Genomic DNA, 16,804 nt, shown 5'->3' on the forward strand with positions numbered 1-16,804 from the left:
ATGACTCTGCAGTAGGTAAATCAAATGACACTACCAAGTTTCTCACCCAAAGCCAGGTGCTGTCTAATGATTTCTCCATTTGGAGTAGGTTTGCATGAGGACACTTGGCCTCTCCGAGGTCCCTCTCCTCAGGAAGGCAATAAAAGACCAAACTGAGACCTACCAGTATTGGGAACGGGAAGTTGTCCTTATGAAATATATCCGTGAGGGAAACTCCAAAGAGCTGTCCTGATTTTTCAGACGGTGCAGCTGTGCACTGGTTGTTCTGCCAAGTGCCAGCACAGTGGCCAAAGGACGAGTTTGTGAAAGCACTGCTTTCCTTGGTGTTCTGGTCAGAATCTAAGGAAGAAGGGAGATTAGTGTGTTTTAATTCACGTAGACTTATTTTCACCATTGCCATTATACAGCATGTTCATTGTAGAGGCTAGAAGAGGGAAACTGAGTCATTTGTTGTGTAGAACTCTCCATGTTCTGATGTTGGCTAACAGCATCCTCATGACATTGATGAGTTCTTGCCAATAACTTTCAGACTGACGGTTAAACCTAGGGACTTGATCAGACTCAAAGTGATTATTTCCTCTGCCATCAGTTACTGCCATTACACTGATCTGGAGGCACTGAAACTGTAGGTGTTTGTTTTCTACTGGTGTGATCAGTGGGTTCAGGTATCAGATCTGATTTTATTTTTTTATTTTTTTTCTGATTTTAAGAGCTATAAGTTTTTGGTATGCAAATCAAGCTGAGTTTGTTAATCCTGTGCTTTCACAGCGAGGCTCCCCTCAGCCTCAGATTCTCTCCTTGGGTTTCTGAGTGCTCAAGTTTCTACCATCCAAAGGAATTGCCTCTCAGGACACAATCTGCCTGACCCCTACTTCTCTGGTTCCACTGCTCTGGGCCATCTTCAAGGATGACTTTCTGCAGTCAGGGTCCTTGGGAAGTAGTCATTACATGCTGGCTATGTGGTGGTGTCTGTGTTCTCTTGTCAACCCCACCAACCCACCCAGAGATGATGTTTTTGGTTAAATATGTTTAACATTTACTGAAAAGAGCCTAAACCACAATGAAGTGTGGAAACACACTTCCTCACACACACACTCAAACATACATGTGTATATACACCTACATAAACGTACAAGGCTTGAAAGAAAACATAGAAAATGCAAAACAATAAGAGGTTAGGAGTGCATTGATAGACCACCAGTTTCCAGAGATGATTTTTAATTACTCAACATTCCCTATTGAAGGAAGAACTTTCCAAAGAAAAGGAGATCAGCAGTGAGAAGCTGAGTTCAAATTTCTACTGCTCAGCTGTGAATGTTTCCCTTTGAAGATATCTTAACATTGCTTAAATAACCGATTGCTTTAAGAGTCAACAGATGAGACAAGCTGTCGAAGGATAAAAAGATGAGGAACATTTCACCAAATAACCTTAAACACGGGGCAATTTGGCTTTTTTGGGATATAGTACGTCCATCAGCACCTCCACTCATGTGGGGCCAGCACTGCACCAGAAGCATCCTGGTTCTGCCACTTAGGAAGCTCAGCATTTTAAAGCTTTGGTTTGCTCAACTGTAACATAAATGATGCTTCCTACACCAAGTTAAACTAAATATATAAGATACTACTCGGCACAAGGCAATAAATATTCCCAGGATCATTAATGAATGGGGTCGCTTCAAAAGGGTCGAATAATGTCAAATAAATCTGGGAAAAACTGGTGCATTTGACTTCCAAAAGGAAAATATGAATTTCCCAAGCCTATTTGACGAGAGAACCCTTTCTGGGAAAGGGAAAACAATGCATGGATCATATATTCTATATGCACTGATAGCAATCTCCGTCTATACACTGGCATAAGTCAGAAATGTACAGTTCTGTAGTTCTAAATAGCTCACTTGTTGTCCAGTTTGGTTCTCTGTTCCGAGACTGGTAGAGATTTAGGTTTTCTTAATTGCCCCCATGAGTGTGTCTGTTCTGGAGTGTTCTGGTGCCAGACAGGTTGTAAAATGGTGAAGTGCACTTATCTGATTGCTCTGTGTCATTGATGTATATAAATAGCCGCTGCAGTGTCCAGACTGCTCTCTGGTCCTGGGAAATTGGCCTGTACTCCTATTGCTGAGGCATGTCTTTCACACCCAGTGGCTTCCTTTTTCTTCCATACTCTTCTGGGACTGATGGAGATACATGTTCCATGTTGAGGTATAAGAAACTCTGCATGGACATAGAGGGCCCCATTGTTCTTAGACATGTCAGCTCACTGTTCTGTGAGGAATTTCTGCTTCCATTTGGTTTCCATGCAGGAAATGGTACAGATATCCCATGTACCTACCTAGTGGTTTTGGGCTTTTTCCCCTTGCGATTGCCACGTAAATCTTCTACTCTATGCCATGAATCATTTCTGTTTCCTAGAAAGCTAAGTCTTTAAGACTCATAAGCATCAAAGAGCACCGTTTTCCTCATATTCTCCTCTTGCTTCTATTCCCTGAGGAGGTGAGTTGTCTCTTAAGGCAGCTTAAGACAGGAAGAAGGATGAGGGAAGGAATATCTCAGGTAAAATAAATGAGTTAGTATTTCAAAGATTCTTCCTACCCTACTTGGAATACCCCTTAGGAAATGCTGGTGTACAGAACTGAGGAGGAAAAGCCAGTGAAGGAAAGGATATGCGTGTACTGGTGCTGCTGTGAGTTTTATGATGTGTGGTCTTAAGAAATAATGCCTCCTCATCTTGTAAACCACCACCTTTGGCGTGGTCCTTTGCACAGTCCTCTCCCACATTAACTCTTGAAAAGTCCCTCTTGCTTCTGGGAACTCTTCCTCCACCATATGAAAGGAGGAGAAGCTACCTTATGGAAGACATGGGGACCAATTGAGAGCCAGCGCCAATACACAAATACCTAGGTTTGACATCAAGTCAAGTCCTTTTCTCTCAATGACGCTGGTTCTTTTCTACTCATTTTAAAGAACACCGGAATCCTGTGGTGCCTCAAGAGCCATTGATCAAAAAGAGGATGGAGCAGGAATAAAACCCCCCTGCTCTGGTTTCAACCAGAGCACATTTATATAAGTAGAAATTAATAATTATGCATTATATGCTTAACAACATGTATAATATAGATGTGAGATCCATTTAAAATTGTGTTAAAAAAATCCCCAAACACTGTATCATACCATGCTATTTCCTAATACTGCCAGAAATGTCTTGAAGTTTCTATGCTTTCTTGGGTTTCCAACAGTGTGAAACCTCCCTGACCTGCTAGCCAGCCTTCAGAGAAGGAGCAGCTGGGAATCATTGCCCTGGGGATGCTCTGGGCTCCAGAACAGGGCTAAGTATCTGCCAGGACCCCTGGCAACCTTGCTGTCTGTGTCTCCCTAAAGCCTATTAAACTATTCACAGTACCTGCAGCCTTCTCATTGTTATGACAACTCTTTGAATTCTCTCCCAAGAGAGAAGTGATGTCTTCTCCAAATATCTTGAGGCAATTTTCAATCAAAAACTGTATAAGAGAAGCCTGTAATGCAAAAAGAACACAATGGGGTGCTCTTTTTTATACGGAAGAGTTATAAGTCACATTTTGTTTATAGACCTTGGATCTAACCAAAAATGTGAAAGACTTCTATGAACAATTCAGAGTTGATAATAATATATAGAAACCCAAGTTCTCTAATAAAATAACTTAGTGTGATACTTTCTGTTGTACTTTGGGTACAGATTTTAAAATTCTACTAGTCAGTGGGCTAAAGTCCTAATTTGTCACCTAATTTCATACCTAACATTGTGATACCAATGGTTACATCTTTAAAACTAGAATAGTTTTCAAAGCAACCTACCTTCTTAACTTTACTTATTGTGTAAAATTTTACTTCCAGAAAATATTGGGTTGTAACTTAGGATAATATCTGATTAAAATGTGTAAAGCATAGACAAAATCCTATGAAATCCATTTCTTAAAGAGGGAAGAATGTTTTTTGGAAAGAGGATATTCCTGTGGATTTTTTTTTGATGTTTTGTTTTGTTTTTGAGTAAAAATCACAGGTCTGGAGAGAAAACATGTCGGTCTGTCTAACCGCATTCCCTTCTCATGTCTTGCTTTGCCTAATGCTGGCTCTCGGCATGAGCTTGGGGAAAAGCTGTCATCTTATTAGGCATCTGTGGCTTCATTAGGATGTTCTGGAATATCTAACTAGTTTCTGTCTGATGTAGCAGAGGCAAAAGAGTAGCCAAGTATTATTCTAAATGAGCCACAACTTGCAGAGCAAGGCCAATGTGTTTGGAGCCATGGGCGCTCATAGTGACTGAATCACCTAGGATGTGCCAGTAACGACCACAGGAGCTGGGTCTTGTTACCATTGTGTCATGAGGAAGCCATGGCTTTGCCCAAAGTTACAAGCTCCCCCCTCAAGGATCAGGCTGAGAGTTGAACCTCGGCTTGTCAAACTCCGGAGCCCAGGTCTTTTCTATCATATTATGCCACTCTTCTCTTTCTTTTGTTTAGTCAGTCTAGTATTGAATCTCCTGGATGGGAAAGAAGCGACTCAACTGCTCTATATTTCGCAATTTAACAACACCCCTTCCCATATTCCACCAGAGTAGGATAAAGATCTCTGCTATTCCAAGGAAGGCAATGAAGATGTGCACTTTTCAGAACTGATCCTTTGCAATTACTACTACACATTTCAGATTCAAAGCATGGATTCTAAACCCCATATGAGACATATATGAGAGATCTCTCTACCTTTTTAATGAAGTTGTCTTCCAATTCCAAGTTGCAGGAATTAGGTGGACAAAGAATACTTGGGGCTATACACACTGATAAATCATAAGCTGTCATCTGATTGGATGAGGATTGTTGCTCAATGTTGTATAACACACCGAAAAGGTATCGCAAGAGAACAACATTCACTTTTGGCAGCTGTGTTAGAAGCCTAAAGTCAGAAAGATGCACTTTTGAATAAGGCAAGTCATTGCACTTAGCAGTTGGAAGTATAGAGACGGAAAGCAGAGAACATCTTACTAGATCTAGTATACAACCTGCTGTAGCAGAGTTCCAGGCATGAACGTACACAAAAATGTTTTACCAAATTCAATTTCTGAGCTAACCCTCTCTGGTTAAATATTTGACAAACTTAAGGTTATACCATGGGCTGTTGATGCTCTGGCATCTCTCTTAAGCCACTGACTTGTCTACCAGTTTCATATATTCAGAAGTTGTACAATGACTAAGGAGTCTACTTAATAAGGTCAGGAGAAGAGCAATAATAGCCATAAGGCATGCCTGTATTCTGAAACTGGCCTCTGTGGGTGAGAAGAATTGAAATCATTTGGCATTGTATGTTCTCATTCATTTGGGGAATATAAATAATAGTGAAAGGGAATATAAGGGAAGGGAGAAGAAATGTGTGGGAAATATCAGAAAGGGAGACAGAACATAAAGACTCCTAACTCTGGGAAATGAACTAGGGGTGATGGAAGGGGATGAGGGCAGGAGGTAGGGGTGAATAGGTGATGGGCACTGAGGGGGGCACTTGACGGAATGAGCACTGGGTGTTACTCTGTATGTTGGTAAATTGAACACCAATAACAAATAAATTTATTATTAAAAAAAAGAAACCATTTGGCATTGAATGTTATTTTAATGGTCAAAGTGGCAAGAAGGAAACCAATATTTTGTAATGGTATATTGGCTGTATTTCTGAGCCATGACCAGAGTAGAGTAATTATTGCATCATTACCTCTGGGCAGCATTTATTTTTTCCTTCTGAGTCACTTCGTCAAGAACACCAAGCCATTTTTCATAGAGGTCCGATGAAAGTAAACTTCCTTCGATATTTTCAAGAAAATCCTTATGTGGATAAAAAAAATACACACAAATATACACAGAAACACACACACACATATATATGCATATATAATACAAAATATATATTGGAAATATCACAGAGAAAACACTTAGTTGAAAACTTCAGTTGAGTTCCTACTTCCTTCATAGATACCCAAACTGTGACCCACAGGGGGGGTCAGCTTGACTCTCCATTGACTTGTACATGCAAAAGCAGGTTGTGGATTTTCTCTGACAAAAATGAAAGCATCAAAGCAGAGCATAGCCTTCACTGGAAAGGAAGACAAAGCTCCCTTCCATCATATGGAACTTACTCTTTTGTGTGCTTTTATGCAAACTACTACAAAAGCTACTCTCATAATTGCATCATTCTTCCTTTCCTGAACTATACAAAAGTAGAGAGTCTAATGGCAAACTCATGATGGTCCTGAGGATGTATTCATTTCTAGTGTAGACCAATTCTCCAGAGAGCTTGACATGATACTATTCAGGCCAAGGTTGCAGAGTCTGATTCTCCACAAAGATTAGTCAACTTTAGGTAGGGAAAGCTTCAGAAATGTCTAAGAACTCTATGCACACGTGGTCACCATCTTCCTAGTCTGTGCCTATAACACGGAAATAGAAAAGACCCTACTAAGTCTTGCAAGAAACATTAATTGTATGTGTGCACCTTCAAGAGGGAAACACTTATCATGGTATTCAAGTGCCTAATGGATGATCATTCTTTTCCTTTTGTCTTGATGCCTATATATATATTTACTGGCGTGTTTTACTCTAGCCCAGTGTAGTAGTGGTCAGAGACTATTGCTATCTTTCATATAGTTAAACAGTAATGGGGGACAAGCAAAGACCAAATGTGACAAGGAAGGACCACATATGACCTTGGTTTTAAGAGTGTCATCATTACTGCCTTGACATAGTTTTGTTGAGAGCTGTTAGCAAGTGCCAAGGTAGATGGATTAAATTCTCTATTCTAGTTCTCACATCTTTCTCCATTACCATTTTAGCAATAGAATGGGACATCTGTGATGTAGCTGTATAATTTCCAAATTAATCTATTTCTTGAGTCGATCTACTGAATTTTCAGAATACCAAAGTACTTTTGTCTGTTGCACCTACTCCAAAAGATAGATTTATCGAAAGAGGCATGTAGCTAGAGGTGGTTACCATGTCGTTATAACCTTGGATGGTGGGATAGACATCTCAAATATTAACTAAAGGATGCCTAGGATGTGGTGAAAGGAGACACAAATGGCAAAATCCTTCCTCCATGACTTATAAAAGGCACTAAGAAACAGGAGACAATGAGACAATGATGGTTAAGAATGATTGGTTGCCTCACTGAGCCTTTTTTAGATTCCTCATAAAGTAAACATGTGCTTACTATTGTGAACTTCTATACCTATCTTCAAATGTTTCATATGAGTTTTCTTTTGGAAACTGCCTTCATTAGGAGTGTGGTGAGGAAGTCATCAAAAGCAGATGTTTGCTTTGGTAAACATTATGTAGGTGTCAGTGTATATTTTGAAATTTCTTATTATTACTAGTAGTCATATTAGTATTAGTATTTTGCATGAAGTCTTCAGGTGTGTGGTGTGTGGTGAAAACAGAAAGTATTTCTAATGTATGGGGCTTTTAACTCCTACAGTACCTTCCTTAAATTTTGAATTCATGAAGTGTTTTCCAGTTTGAGAAGCTCTTAATCAGTTTTGCCCATGTCGCTCCTTGGGCAATCATAATGAAAGACACCAATCACAGCTTGACTTACTCATGTGTGGATAAAGCTAGAACTTTCCCCACCTTTAAAACAAATGCTACCACAAGAACAGATTTGCTGTAATGCCTCACTCTGTCTCCAGAATTCAGTTTCTTCTTTAGGATTCCGCATGACTTTATACTACCTGGTTTTCTGAATATGCCTTCTGTGAGTGGTCCTTTCTCATTGATAAAGGAAAGCATATCCTGTAAGAAAAAAAGAAGAGTATATGGCATTTCATATCCCAAGCCCAGAGTAAAAGCTTGCTACCTTTTTGAAAGAGCTAGGCTATGTGATGGTATACGGTTTTAGAGCTGGAAGGAGTAAAGTCGATTTAGATTCTTTAGTCAATGTCTCTCTATAGTTTCTACCCAAAATCCACCTTAGAGTCATACACTGAAACATTGTAATCACTTATTTTAATCAGATTTTTTTTCATTGAATTTACCCTTTTAAATCAAACTTCCGTGTTTCAAGGCCTTTGTGGAATCCTCGCCTGTCTCCTAATTTACCAGTCTTGTTTCCTTATTCCCTTACATAGATGCTCTTCCTCAAGTATGGAAATCTTTTTGCCATACTCATTTCCCATTTGTTGATTCCTCTTTAAGTGATTGTATCCTCCATTCCTACTATCTCTACTTCCCTTCCTCTTTAAAAAAAAAAAAAAAAACCTCAAATGCTCTCTTCTTATTATCTGATTACATTTCCTTCATGAGTCCTTCACTGTCTTTTGCTCTATCTTCATGTTCTCTCCCTGCAGTGTAGAAAGATAATAAGGGCTGGAGTCTGATAGACCAAGGGATCGGAAACCTATTATTATGCTTCTGATCTATTGTGTGACCTGGGGCAAATGCGAACTGTACTGAAAGCTTCAAATTCATTTGTAAAGTGTGGAGGATGATAGTTCCAGCTTCCCCTAAAATTGCTGTGATGCAAGGACTGTGGAAGTAGCAAGCATGTAACTAACGTGGTTAATTTCTTCACACCTAGGATAACATTCCCAAATCTAGTGCAGGGTTGCAGAGGTACTGGGTACTCAGTAAATTTCCACACTGACAATTCATTACACTGATTTGAGATAACACAGGCCAAACTCTGTGGCTGTCATGTTAATGTGCTCTTTTAGAATTAGCAGATTCATATATGCCTCAGGATGAGTCTTTATGCTTAGGTAAGATATTTTCAGTTGTTAGATTAAGTAGACTCAGTTGAAGGAGACCTGAGACTACTGTGAGTTCAGGAAGACAATAGCAGAATGTGAAGATGATTCATGCACACAGAGTCCATTTTGACTGATCTGAACAAGGCCTACATGGGTCTCTGTGGAAACAAGTGGAATGGACAAAACGTCGTTCTGTTGTATTGGCCAAATGACTTTCCAGTAGGTAAATCAAATGACACTAGCAAAGCTTCTCAGCCAAAGCCAGGGACTGTCTAATGATTTCTCCACTTGAGGGTTGGTTTGCATGAGAACCCTTGGCCTCTCCGAGGTCCCTCTCCTCAGGAAGGCAATAAAAGACCTAACTGAGACCTACCAGTATTGGTAAGGGCATGATGTCCTTATCAAAGATATCCGTAAGGGAAACTCCAAAGAGCTGTCCTGGTTTTGCAGACAGTAGAGCTGTGCACTGGTTGTACTGGGAAGTGCCAATGCGCTGGCAAAAGTCCGAGTCTCTAAAAGAAGTGCTTTTCAAGGTGTTCTGGACTGAATCTAAGGAAGAAGGGAGATTAGTGTGTTTTAATTCACTTAGCCTTATATTCACCATTACCATTATACAGTGTGTTCATTGCAGGGCTAGAAGAGGGAAACTGAGTCATTTGTTGTGTAGAACTCTCCATGTTCTGATGTTGGCTAACAGCATCCTCATGGCATTGTTGAGTTCTTGCCCATATCCTTCACACTGATGGTTAAACCTTGGGACTTGATCAGATTGAAAGTCAGTATTTCCTGTGCCATCAGTTACTGTCTTTGCAATGCAACAGGAGGCACTGAACCTGTAGATGTTTGTTTTCTACTGGAGTAACAGTGGGTTCAGCTGTCAGATCTGATTTTAAAAGCTAGAAGGATTTGGTATCCAAATCAGGCTGAGTTTGGAAATCCTCTGCTTTCACATCCAGTCTGAGACCAGAACTGCACAGATGAGTCTCCACTGAAGTGTTATGTGAATCATAACCAAAGCAATGGTTGTGTAAACTACTGAGTTATGGAATGATTTTTATTATCCATATAAAAGTATACAACACAGTACAATACAATTCAAAAGGTATGTCATAGGATATGATAGGCATTGAAGATAGAGGAGATAATTTGTGGGAAGATTTCCTCAATATGAATATATGGGACCAAGGAAAAAACTTTAAATGGAAATAGCTGGGTCTTGGAAGGGGTTCATTTCTCATTCATTGGAAAAACAGATAAAGAGGAAGTGTCAAGGGTCATTATGGAGATTCCAGTCTTCAGTGACTTACTAAACTGTAGACATGTAGGTGGATGGACCACATGGGGACTTGGTAGCATTCTGCAGTTGTGCTCTTTTGGAAATCACTATCACTCTCACTGGCTTGGATTCAACAGTTTGTTTTTCTGTCACTGAGGACATGAAAAACAAACACTTGTCTTGCACCAGCATATTCTCAGACATGGCACTAGACTCATCTTAATTCCTGATGACACGGATTGTCCAAAGGCTTCCCTCAACACAATGAGGTATATGTCGTAAAACGAAGACATGTCAAAAGTATGGAGGGATTGATGATGTGTGTCTCCAGGTTCTGAATCTAAACTCTGTTTTACAAAAAATGGGGTGTTGCCAGTGAGCTGTGATTAGCTAGGCTCAAATAATACTCGCACTAGTCTCAGGGGAACTTCTCCTAGTTCTAATATTTGCTTTTTAGAAATGTTTTTACATCCCTTATCTTATTGAATCTTGACAACATTTCTAAGATTTAGACATTACTTTTATCCAGCATTTTAGGCATGAATAGAGTGATACCAAGCTAGTAATTGGCCAAAGGTTGTATATCTGATAAATGGGGGCACTGGAGTTTGTACTCTGGAGAGATGATTGACATCAAGTCAAGTCCTTTTCTCTCAATGATGCTGGTTCCTTTCAACTCATTTTAAAGAGCACTGGAATCCTGTGGTGCCTCAAGAGCCACTGATCAAAAAGAGGATGGAGCAGGAATAAAAGTCGCATGCTCTGGTTTCAACCAGAGCAAATTTATATATTATAAGTAGAAATTAATACTTATGCATTATACGTTTAACTACATATATCATATAATATAGATGTGGGATCCATTTAAAATTGTGTTAAAAAAAATTCCCAAACACTGTATCATACCATGCTATCTCCTAATACTGCCAGAAACATCTGGAAGTTTCTATGCTTTCTTGGGTCTCCAACAGTGTGAAACCTCCCTTGACCTGCTAGCCAGTCTTCAGAAGAAGGAGCAGCTGGGAATCATTGCCCTGGGGATGCTCTGGGCTCCAGAAGAGGGCTAAGTATCTGCCATGACCCTTGGGAACCTTGCTGTCCATGTCTCCCTAAGCCTATTAAACTATTCACAGTACCTGCAGCCTTCTCATTGTTATGACAACTCTTTGAATTCTCTCCCAAGAGAGAAGTGATGTCTTCTCCAAATATCTTGAGGCAATTTTCGATCAAAAACTGTACAAGAGAAGCCTGTAATGCAAAAAGAACACAATGGGGTGCTCTTTTTCATATGGAAGAGTTATAAGTCACATTTTGTTTATAGACCTTGGATCTAACCAAAAATGTGAAAGACTTCTATGAAAAATTCAGAGTTGATAAAAATATATAGAAACCCAAGTTCTCTAATAAAATAAGAAAGAGTAATACTTTTTGTTGTACTTTGGGTACAGATTTTAAAATATTACTAGTCAGTGGACTAAAGTCCTAATTTGTTGCCTAATTTAATACCTAACATTGTGATACCAAAGGTTACATCTTTAAAACTAGGATAGTTTTCAAAGTAATGTACCTTCTAAAAGTTTATGTATTTTGTAAAATTTTGCTTCCAGAAAATATTGGATTGTAACTTAGTATCATAACTGATTAAAATGTAAAAAGCGGGATCCCTGGGTGGCGCAGCGGTTTGGCGCCTGCCTTTGGCCCAGGGCGCGATCCTGGAGACCCGGGATCGAGTCCCACATCGGGCTCCCGGTGCATGGAGCCTGCTTCTCCCTCTGCCTGTGTCTCTGCCTCTCTCTCTCTCTCTCTGTGACTATCATGAATAAATAAATAAAATCTTTAAAAAAAAATGTAAAAAGCATAGACAAAGTCCTATGAAATCCATTTCTTAAATAGGGAAGAATAGTTTTTGGAAAGTGGATATTCTTGTGGATTTTTTTTTTGATGTTTTCTTTTCTTTTCTTTTCTTTTTTTTTTTGAGTAAAAACTCACAGGGCTGGGGGAAATCATGTCTGTCTGTCTAACCACAGTCCCTTCTCATGTCTTGCTTTGCTTAATGCTGGCTCTCGGCATGAGCTTGGGGAAAAGCTGTCATCTTATTAGGCATCTGTGGCTTCATTAGGATGTTCTGGAATATCTCACTAGTTTCTGTCTGATGTAGCAGAGGCAAAAGAGTATCCAAGTATTTTTCTAAATGAGCCACAACTTTCAGAGCAAAGCCAATGTGTTTGGAGCCATGGGTGCTCATAGTGCCCGAGCCACCTAGGATGTGCCAGTAACGACCACAGGAGCTGGGTCTTGTTACCATTGTGTCATGAGGAAACCATGGCTTTGCCCAAGGTTACAAGCTCCCCCCTCATGGATCAGGCTGAGAGTTGAACCTTGCCTTGTCAAACTCCAGAGCCCAGGTCTTTTCTATCATATTATATCACTCTTCTCTCTCTTTTGTTTAGTCAGTCTAGTATTGAATCTCCTGGATGGGAAAGAAGCGACTCAACTGCTCTGCGTTTCCCACTTTAACAACACCCCTTCCCATATTCCACCAGAGAAGGATAGCAAACTCTGCCATTCCAAGAAAGCCTATGAAGATGTGCACTTTTCAGAACTGATCCTTCGCAATTACTACTACACATTTCAGATTCAAAGCATGGATTCTAAACCCCAGGGGACACATATGAGAGATCTCTCTACCTTTTTAATGAAGTTGTCTTCCAATTCCAAGCTGCAGGAATTAAGTGGACAAAGAATACTTGGGGCTATACACACTGATAAATCATAAGCTGTCATCTGATTGGATGAGGATTGTTGCTCAATGTTGTATAACACACCGAAAAGGTATCGCAAGAGAACAACATTCGCTTTTGGCAGCTGTGTTAGAAGCCTAAAGTCAGAAAGATGCACTTTTGAATAAGGCAAGTCATTGCACTTAGCAGTTGGAAGTATAGAGACGGAAAGCAGAGAACATCTTTCTAGATCTAGTATGCAACCTGCTGTAGCAGAGTTCCAGGCATGAACGTACACAAAAGTGTTTTACCAAATTCAATTTCTGAGCTAACCCTCTCTGGTTAAATGTTCGACAAACTTTAGGTTATGCCACTGGCTGTTGATGCACTGGCATCTCTCAGGCCACTGACTTTGTGTACCAGTTTCATATATTCAGAAGTTGTACAGTGACTAAGGAGTCAATGTTAATAAGTTCAGGAGAAGTACAATAATAGCCATAAGGCATGCTTGTATTCTGAAACTGGCCTCCATTGGTGAGAAGAATCAAAACTATTTGGCATTGAATGTTATTTTAGTGGTCAAAGTGGCAAGAAGGAAGCCAATATTTTCCTAATAGTATATTGGCTGTATTCTGAGCCATGACCAGAGTAGAGTAATTATTGCATCATTACCTCTGGGCTGCATTTATTTTTTCCTTCTCAGTCACTTCGTTAAGAACACCAAGCCATTTTTCATAGAGTTTGGATGAAAGTAAACTTCCTTCGATATTTTCAAGAAAATCCTTATGTGGATAAAAGAAAAATACACACAGACACACTCACATATGCAATATAGATATTGGAAATATTACAGAGAAAACAGTTGCAAACTTCAGTTCAGTCTCTACTTACGTCATAGATACCCAAACTGTGACCCACATGGAACTCTGCTCTGATTCTCTATTGACTTGCACGTGAAAAGCAGGTGTGTGGATTTTCTCCAACAAAAATGAAAGCATCTAAGCAGAGCCTAGGCTTCAGTGTAAATGAGGACAAAGCTCCCTTCTATCATATGGCACTTTTGTGTGCTTTTCTGCAAACTATTACAAAAGCTACTCTCATAATCGCTTCATTCTTCCTTTCCTGTACTGTACAAAAGTAGAGAGTCTAATGGCAAACTCATGATGGTCCTGAGGATGTATTCATTTCTAGTGTAGGCCAATTCTCCAGAGAGTTTGACATGATACTATTCAGGCCAAGGTTGCAGAGTCTGATTCTCCACAAAGATTAGTCAACTTTAGGTAGGGAAAGCTTCAGAAATGCCTAAGAACTCTATGCACACGTGGTCACCATCTTCCTAGTCTGTGCCTATAACACGGAAAGAGAAAGGATCCTACTAAGTCTTGCTAGAAACATCAATTGTATGTGTGCACCTTCAAGAGGGCAACACTTATCATGCTATTTGAGTACCTAATGTATCATCATTCTTTCCCCTGTCTCTTGATGCCTATATATATATTTACTGGTGTGTTTTACTGTAGTCCAATGTAGTAGTGGTCAGGGACTATTGGTATCTTTCATATAGTTGAACAGAAATGGGGGACAAGCTCTGCCTATGTCTCTGCCTCTCTCTTTCTCTCTGTGACTATCATAAATAATAATAAAAAAAATTAAAAGAAAAGAAATGGGGGACAAGAAAAGACCAAATGTGACAAGGAAGGACCAAATATGACCTTGATTCTAAGAGTGTCATCATTACTGCCTTAACTTAGTTTTGTTGATAACTGTTAGCAAGTGCCAAGGTAGATGGATTAAATTCTCTATTCTAGTTCTCACATCTTTCTCCATTACGGATTAGCAATAGAACAGGATATCTGTGATGTAGCTGTATAATTTCCAAATTAATCTAGTTCTTGAATCGATCTCTTGACTTTCCAGAATTCCAAACTACTTTTGTCTGTTGCACCTACTCCAAAAGTTCGATTTATCCAAACTGGCATGTAGCAAGAGCTGGTTAACATGTCATTATAACCTTGGATGGTGGGCTAGACATCACAAATATTAACTAAAGGATGCCGAGGATGTGGTGAAAGGAGACACAAATGGCAAAATCCTTCCTTCATGAGTTATAAAGTAAAAGACATCAAGAAACAGGAGACAGTGATGGTTAAGAATGATTGGTCACCTCACTGAGCCTTTTTGTATTCCTCATAAAGTAAACATTTGCTTACTATTGTGAAATTCCCTACCTATTCTCAAATTTTTCATATGATTTTTCTTTTGGAAACTGCCTTCATTAGGAGCGTGGTGAGGATGTCATCAAAAGCAGATGTTTGCTTTGGTAAATATTATGTATGTGTCAGTGTATACTTTGAAATTTATTATTATTACTAGTAGTCATATTAGTATTAGTATTTTGCATGGAGTCCTCAGGTAGGCTGTTCATGGTGATAACAGAAAGTATTTCTAATTTATGGGGCTTTTAACTCCTACAATAGCTTCCTTAAATTTGATTTCATGAAGTGTTTTCCAGTTTGACAAGTTCTTAATCAGTTATGCCTATGTTGGTTCCTGGGCAATCGTAATGAAAGACACCAATCACAGCTTCAGTTACCCATGTGTGGTAAAGCTAGAACTTTCCCCACCTTTAAAACACATGCTACCACATGAACAGATTTGCTGTAACAGTTAACTCTGTCCCCAGAATTTAGTTTCTCTTTTAGGTTTCTGCATGAATTTATACAGGCTGGTTTTCTGAAGATGCCTTCCAGGAGTGGTCCTTTCTGATTGATCACGGAAAGCATATCCTGTAGGAAAAAAAGAAGAGTATATGGCATTTCATATCCCAAGCCCAGAGCAAAAGCTTGCTTCCTTTTTGAAAGAGCTAGGCTATCGGATGGTTTACGGTTTTAGAGCTGGAAGACTAAAGTCAATTTAGATTCTTTAGTCAATGTCTCTCTATAGTTTTACCCAAAATCCACCTTACATACACTGAAACTTTGTAATCACTTATTTAAATCAGATTTTTTCATTGAATTTACCCTTTTAAATCAAACTTCTGTGTTTCTAGGCCTTTGTGGAATCCTCGCCTGTCTCCTACTTTACCAGTTTTGGCTCCTTATTCTCTTACATAGATGCCCTTCCCCATGTTTTCAAATCTTTTTGCCATACTCATTTCCCATTCGTTGATTCCTCTTTAAGTGTTTGTATCCTCCATTCCTACTATCTCTATTTCCCTTCCTCTTTAAAAAAAAAAAAACAAAACCTCAAATGCTCTCTTCTTATTATCTGATTACATTTCTTTCATGAGTCTTTCACTGTCTTTTGCTCTATCTTCATGTTCTCTCCCTGCAGTGTAGAAAGATAATAAGGGCTGGAGTCTGATAGACCAAGGGATCGGAAACCTATTATCATTCTGATCATTTGTGTGACCTGGGGCACATGCGAACTATATTGAAAGCTAATTCATTTGTAAAGTGTGGAGGATAATAGTTCCAGCTACCCCCTAAAATGGCTGTGATGCAAGGACTGGGGTAGTAGCAAGCATGTAACTAACATGGTAAATTTTTTCACACCTAGGATAACATTCCCAAATCTAGTGCAGGGTTGCAGAGGTACTGGGTACTCAGTAAATTTCCACACTGAAAATTCAGTGCACTGATTTGAGATAACACAGGCCAAACGCTGTGGCTGTCATTTAACATGCTCTTTTAGAATTAGCAGATTCATATATGCCTCAGGATGAGACTTTATGCTTAGGTAAGATATTTTCAGTTGTTAGATTAAGTAGACTCAGTTGAAGGAGACCTGCGACTACTGTGAGTTCAGGAAGACAATAGCAGAATGTGAAGATGATTCATGCACACAGAGTCCATTTTGACTGATCTGAACAGGCCTACATGGGTCTCTGTGGAAACAAGTGGAATGGACAAAACGTCGTTCTGTTGTATTGGCCAAATGACTCTGCAGTAGGTAAATCAAATGACACTAGCAAAACTTCTCAGCCAAAGCCAGGGTCTGTCTAATGATTTCTCCATTTAAGGGTTGGTTTGCATGAGAACACTTGGCCTCTCC

The 16,804-nt window shown here is 39.5% G+C and overlaps 1 protein-coding gene across 2 annotated transcripts in view; it reads right to left on the bottom strand.

Annotated features, from left to right (window-relative positions):
* Positions 1-16,804, bottom strand: part of LOC119878368 — a 53,131-nt gene that overhangs the window by 25,395 nt on the left and 10,932 nt on the right. For both annotated transcript variants that reach the window (XM_038588998.1, XM_038588997.1), the window contains exons 6-15: positions 15,376-15,537; positions 13,424-13,533; positions 12,720-12,909; positions 11,168-11,279; positions 9,129-9,304; positions 7,638-7,799; positions 5,731-5,840; positions 4,734-4,923; positions 3,398-3,509; positions 164-339 (exon numbers count right to left, since the gene is read on the bottom strand). In XM_038588998.1, the coding sequence (XP_038444926.1) occupies positions 164-339; positions 3,398-3,509; positions 4,734-4,923; positions 5,731-5,840; positions 7,638-7,799; positions 9,129-9,304; positions 11,168-11,279; positions 12,720-12,909; positions 13,424-13,533; positions 15,376-15,537 (1,500 nt within the window). The remainder of the gene's footprint in view (positions 1-163; positions 340-3,397; positions 3,510-4,733; positions 4,924-5,730; positions 5,841-7,637; positions 7,800-9,128; positions 9,305-11,167; positions 11,280-12,719; positions 12,910-13,423; positions 13,534-15,375; positions 15,538-16,804) is intronic.

The sequence above is a fragment of the Canis lupus genome, unplaced genomic scaffold, assembly GCF_011100685.1.
Source record: "Canis lupus familiaris isolate Mischka breed German Shepherd unplaced genomic scaffold, alternate assembly UU_Cfam_GSD_1.0 chrUn_S1546H1734, whole genome shotgun sequence".
NCBI lineage: Eukaryota > Metazoa > Chordata > Mammalia > Carnivora > Canidae > Canis > Canis lupus.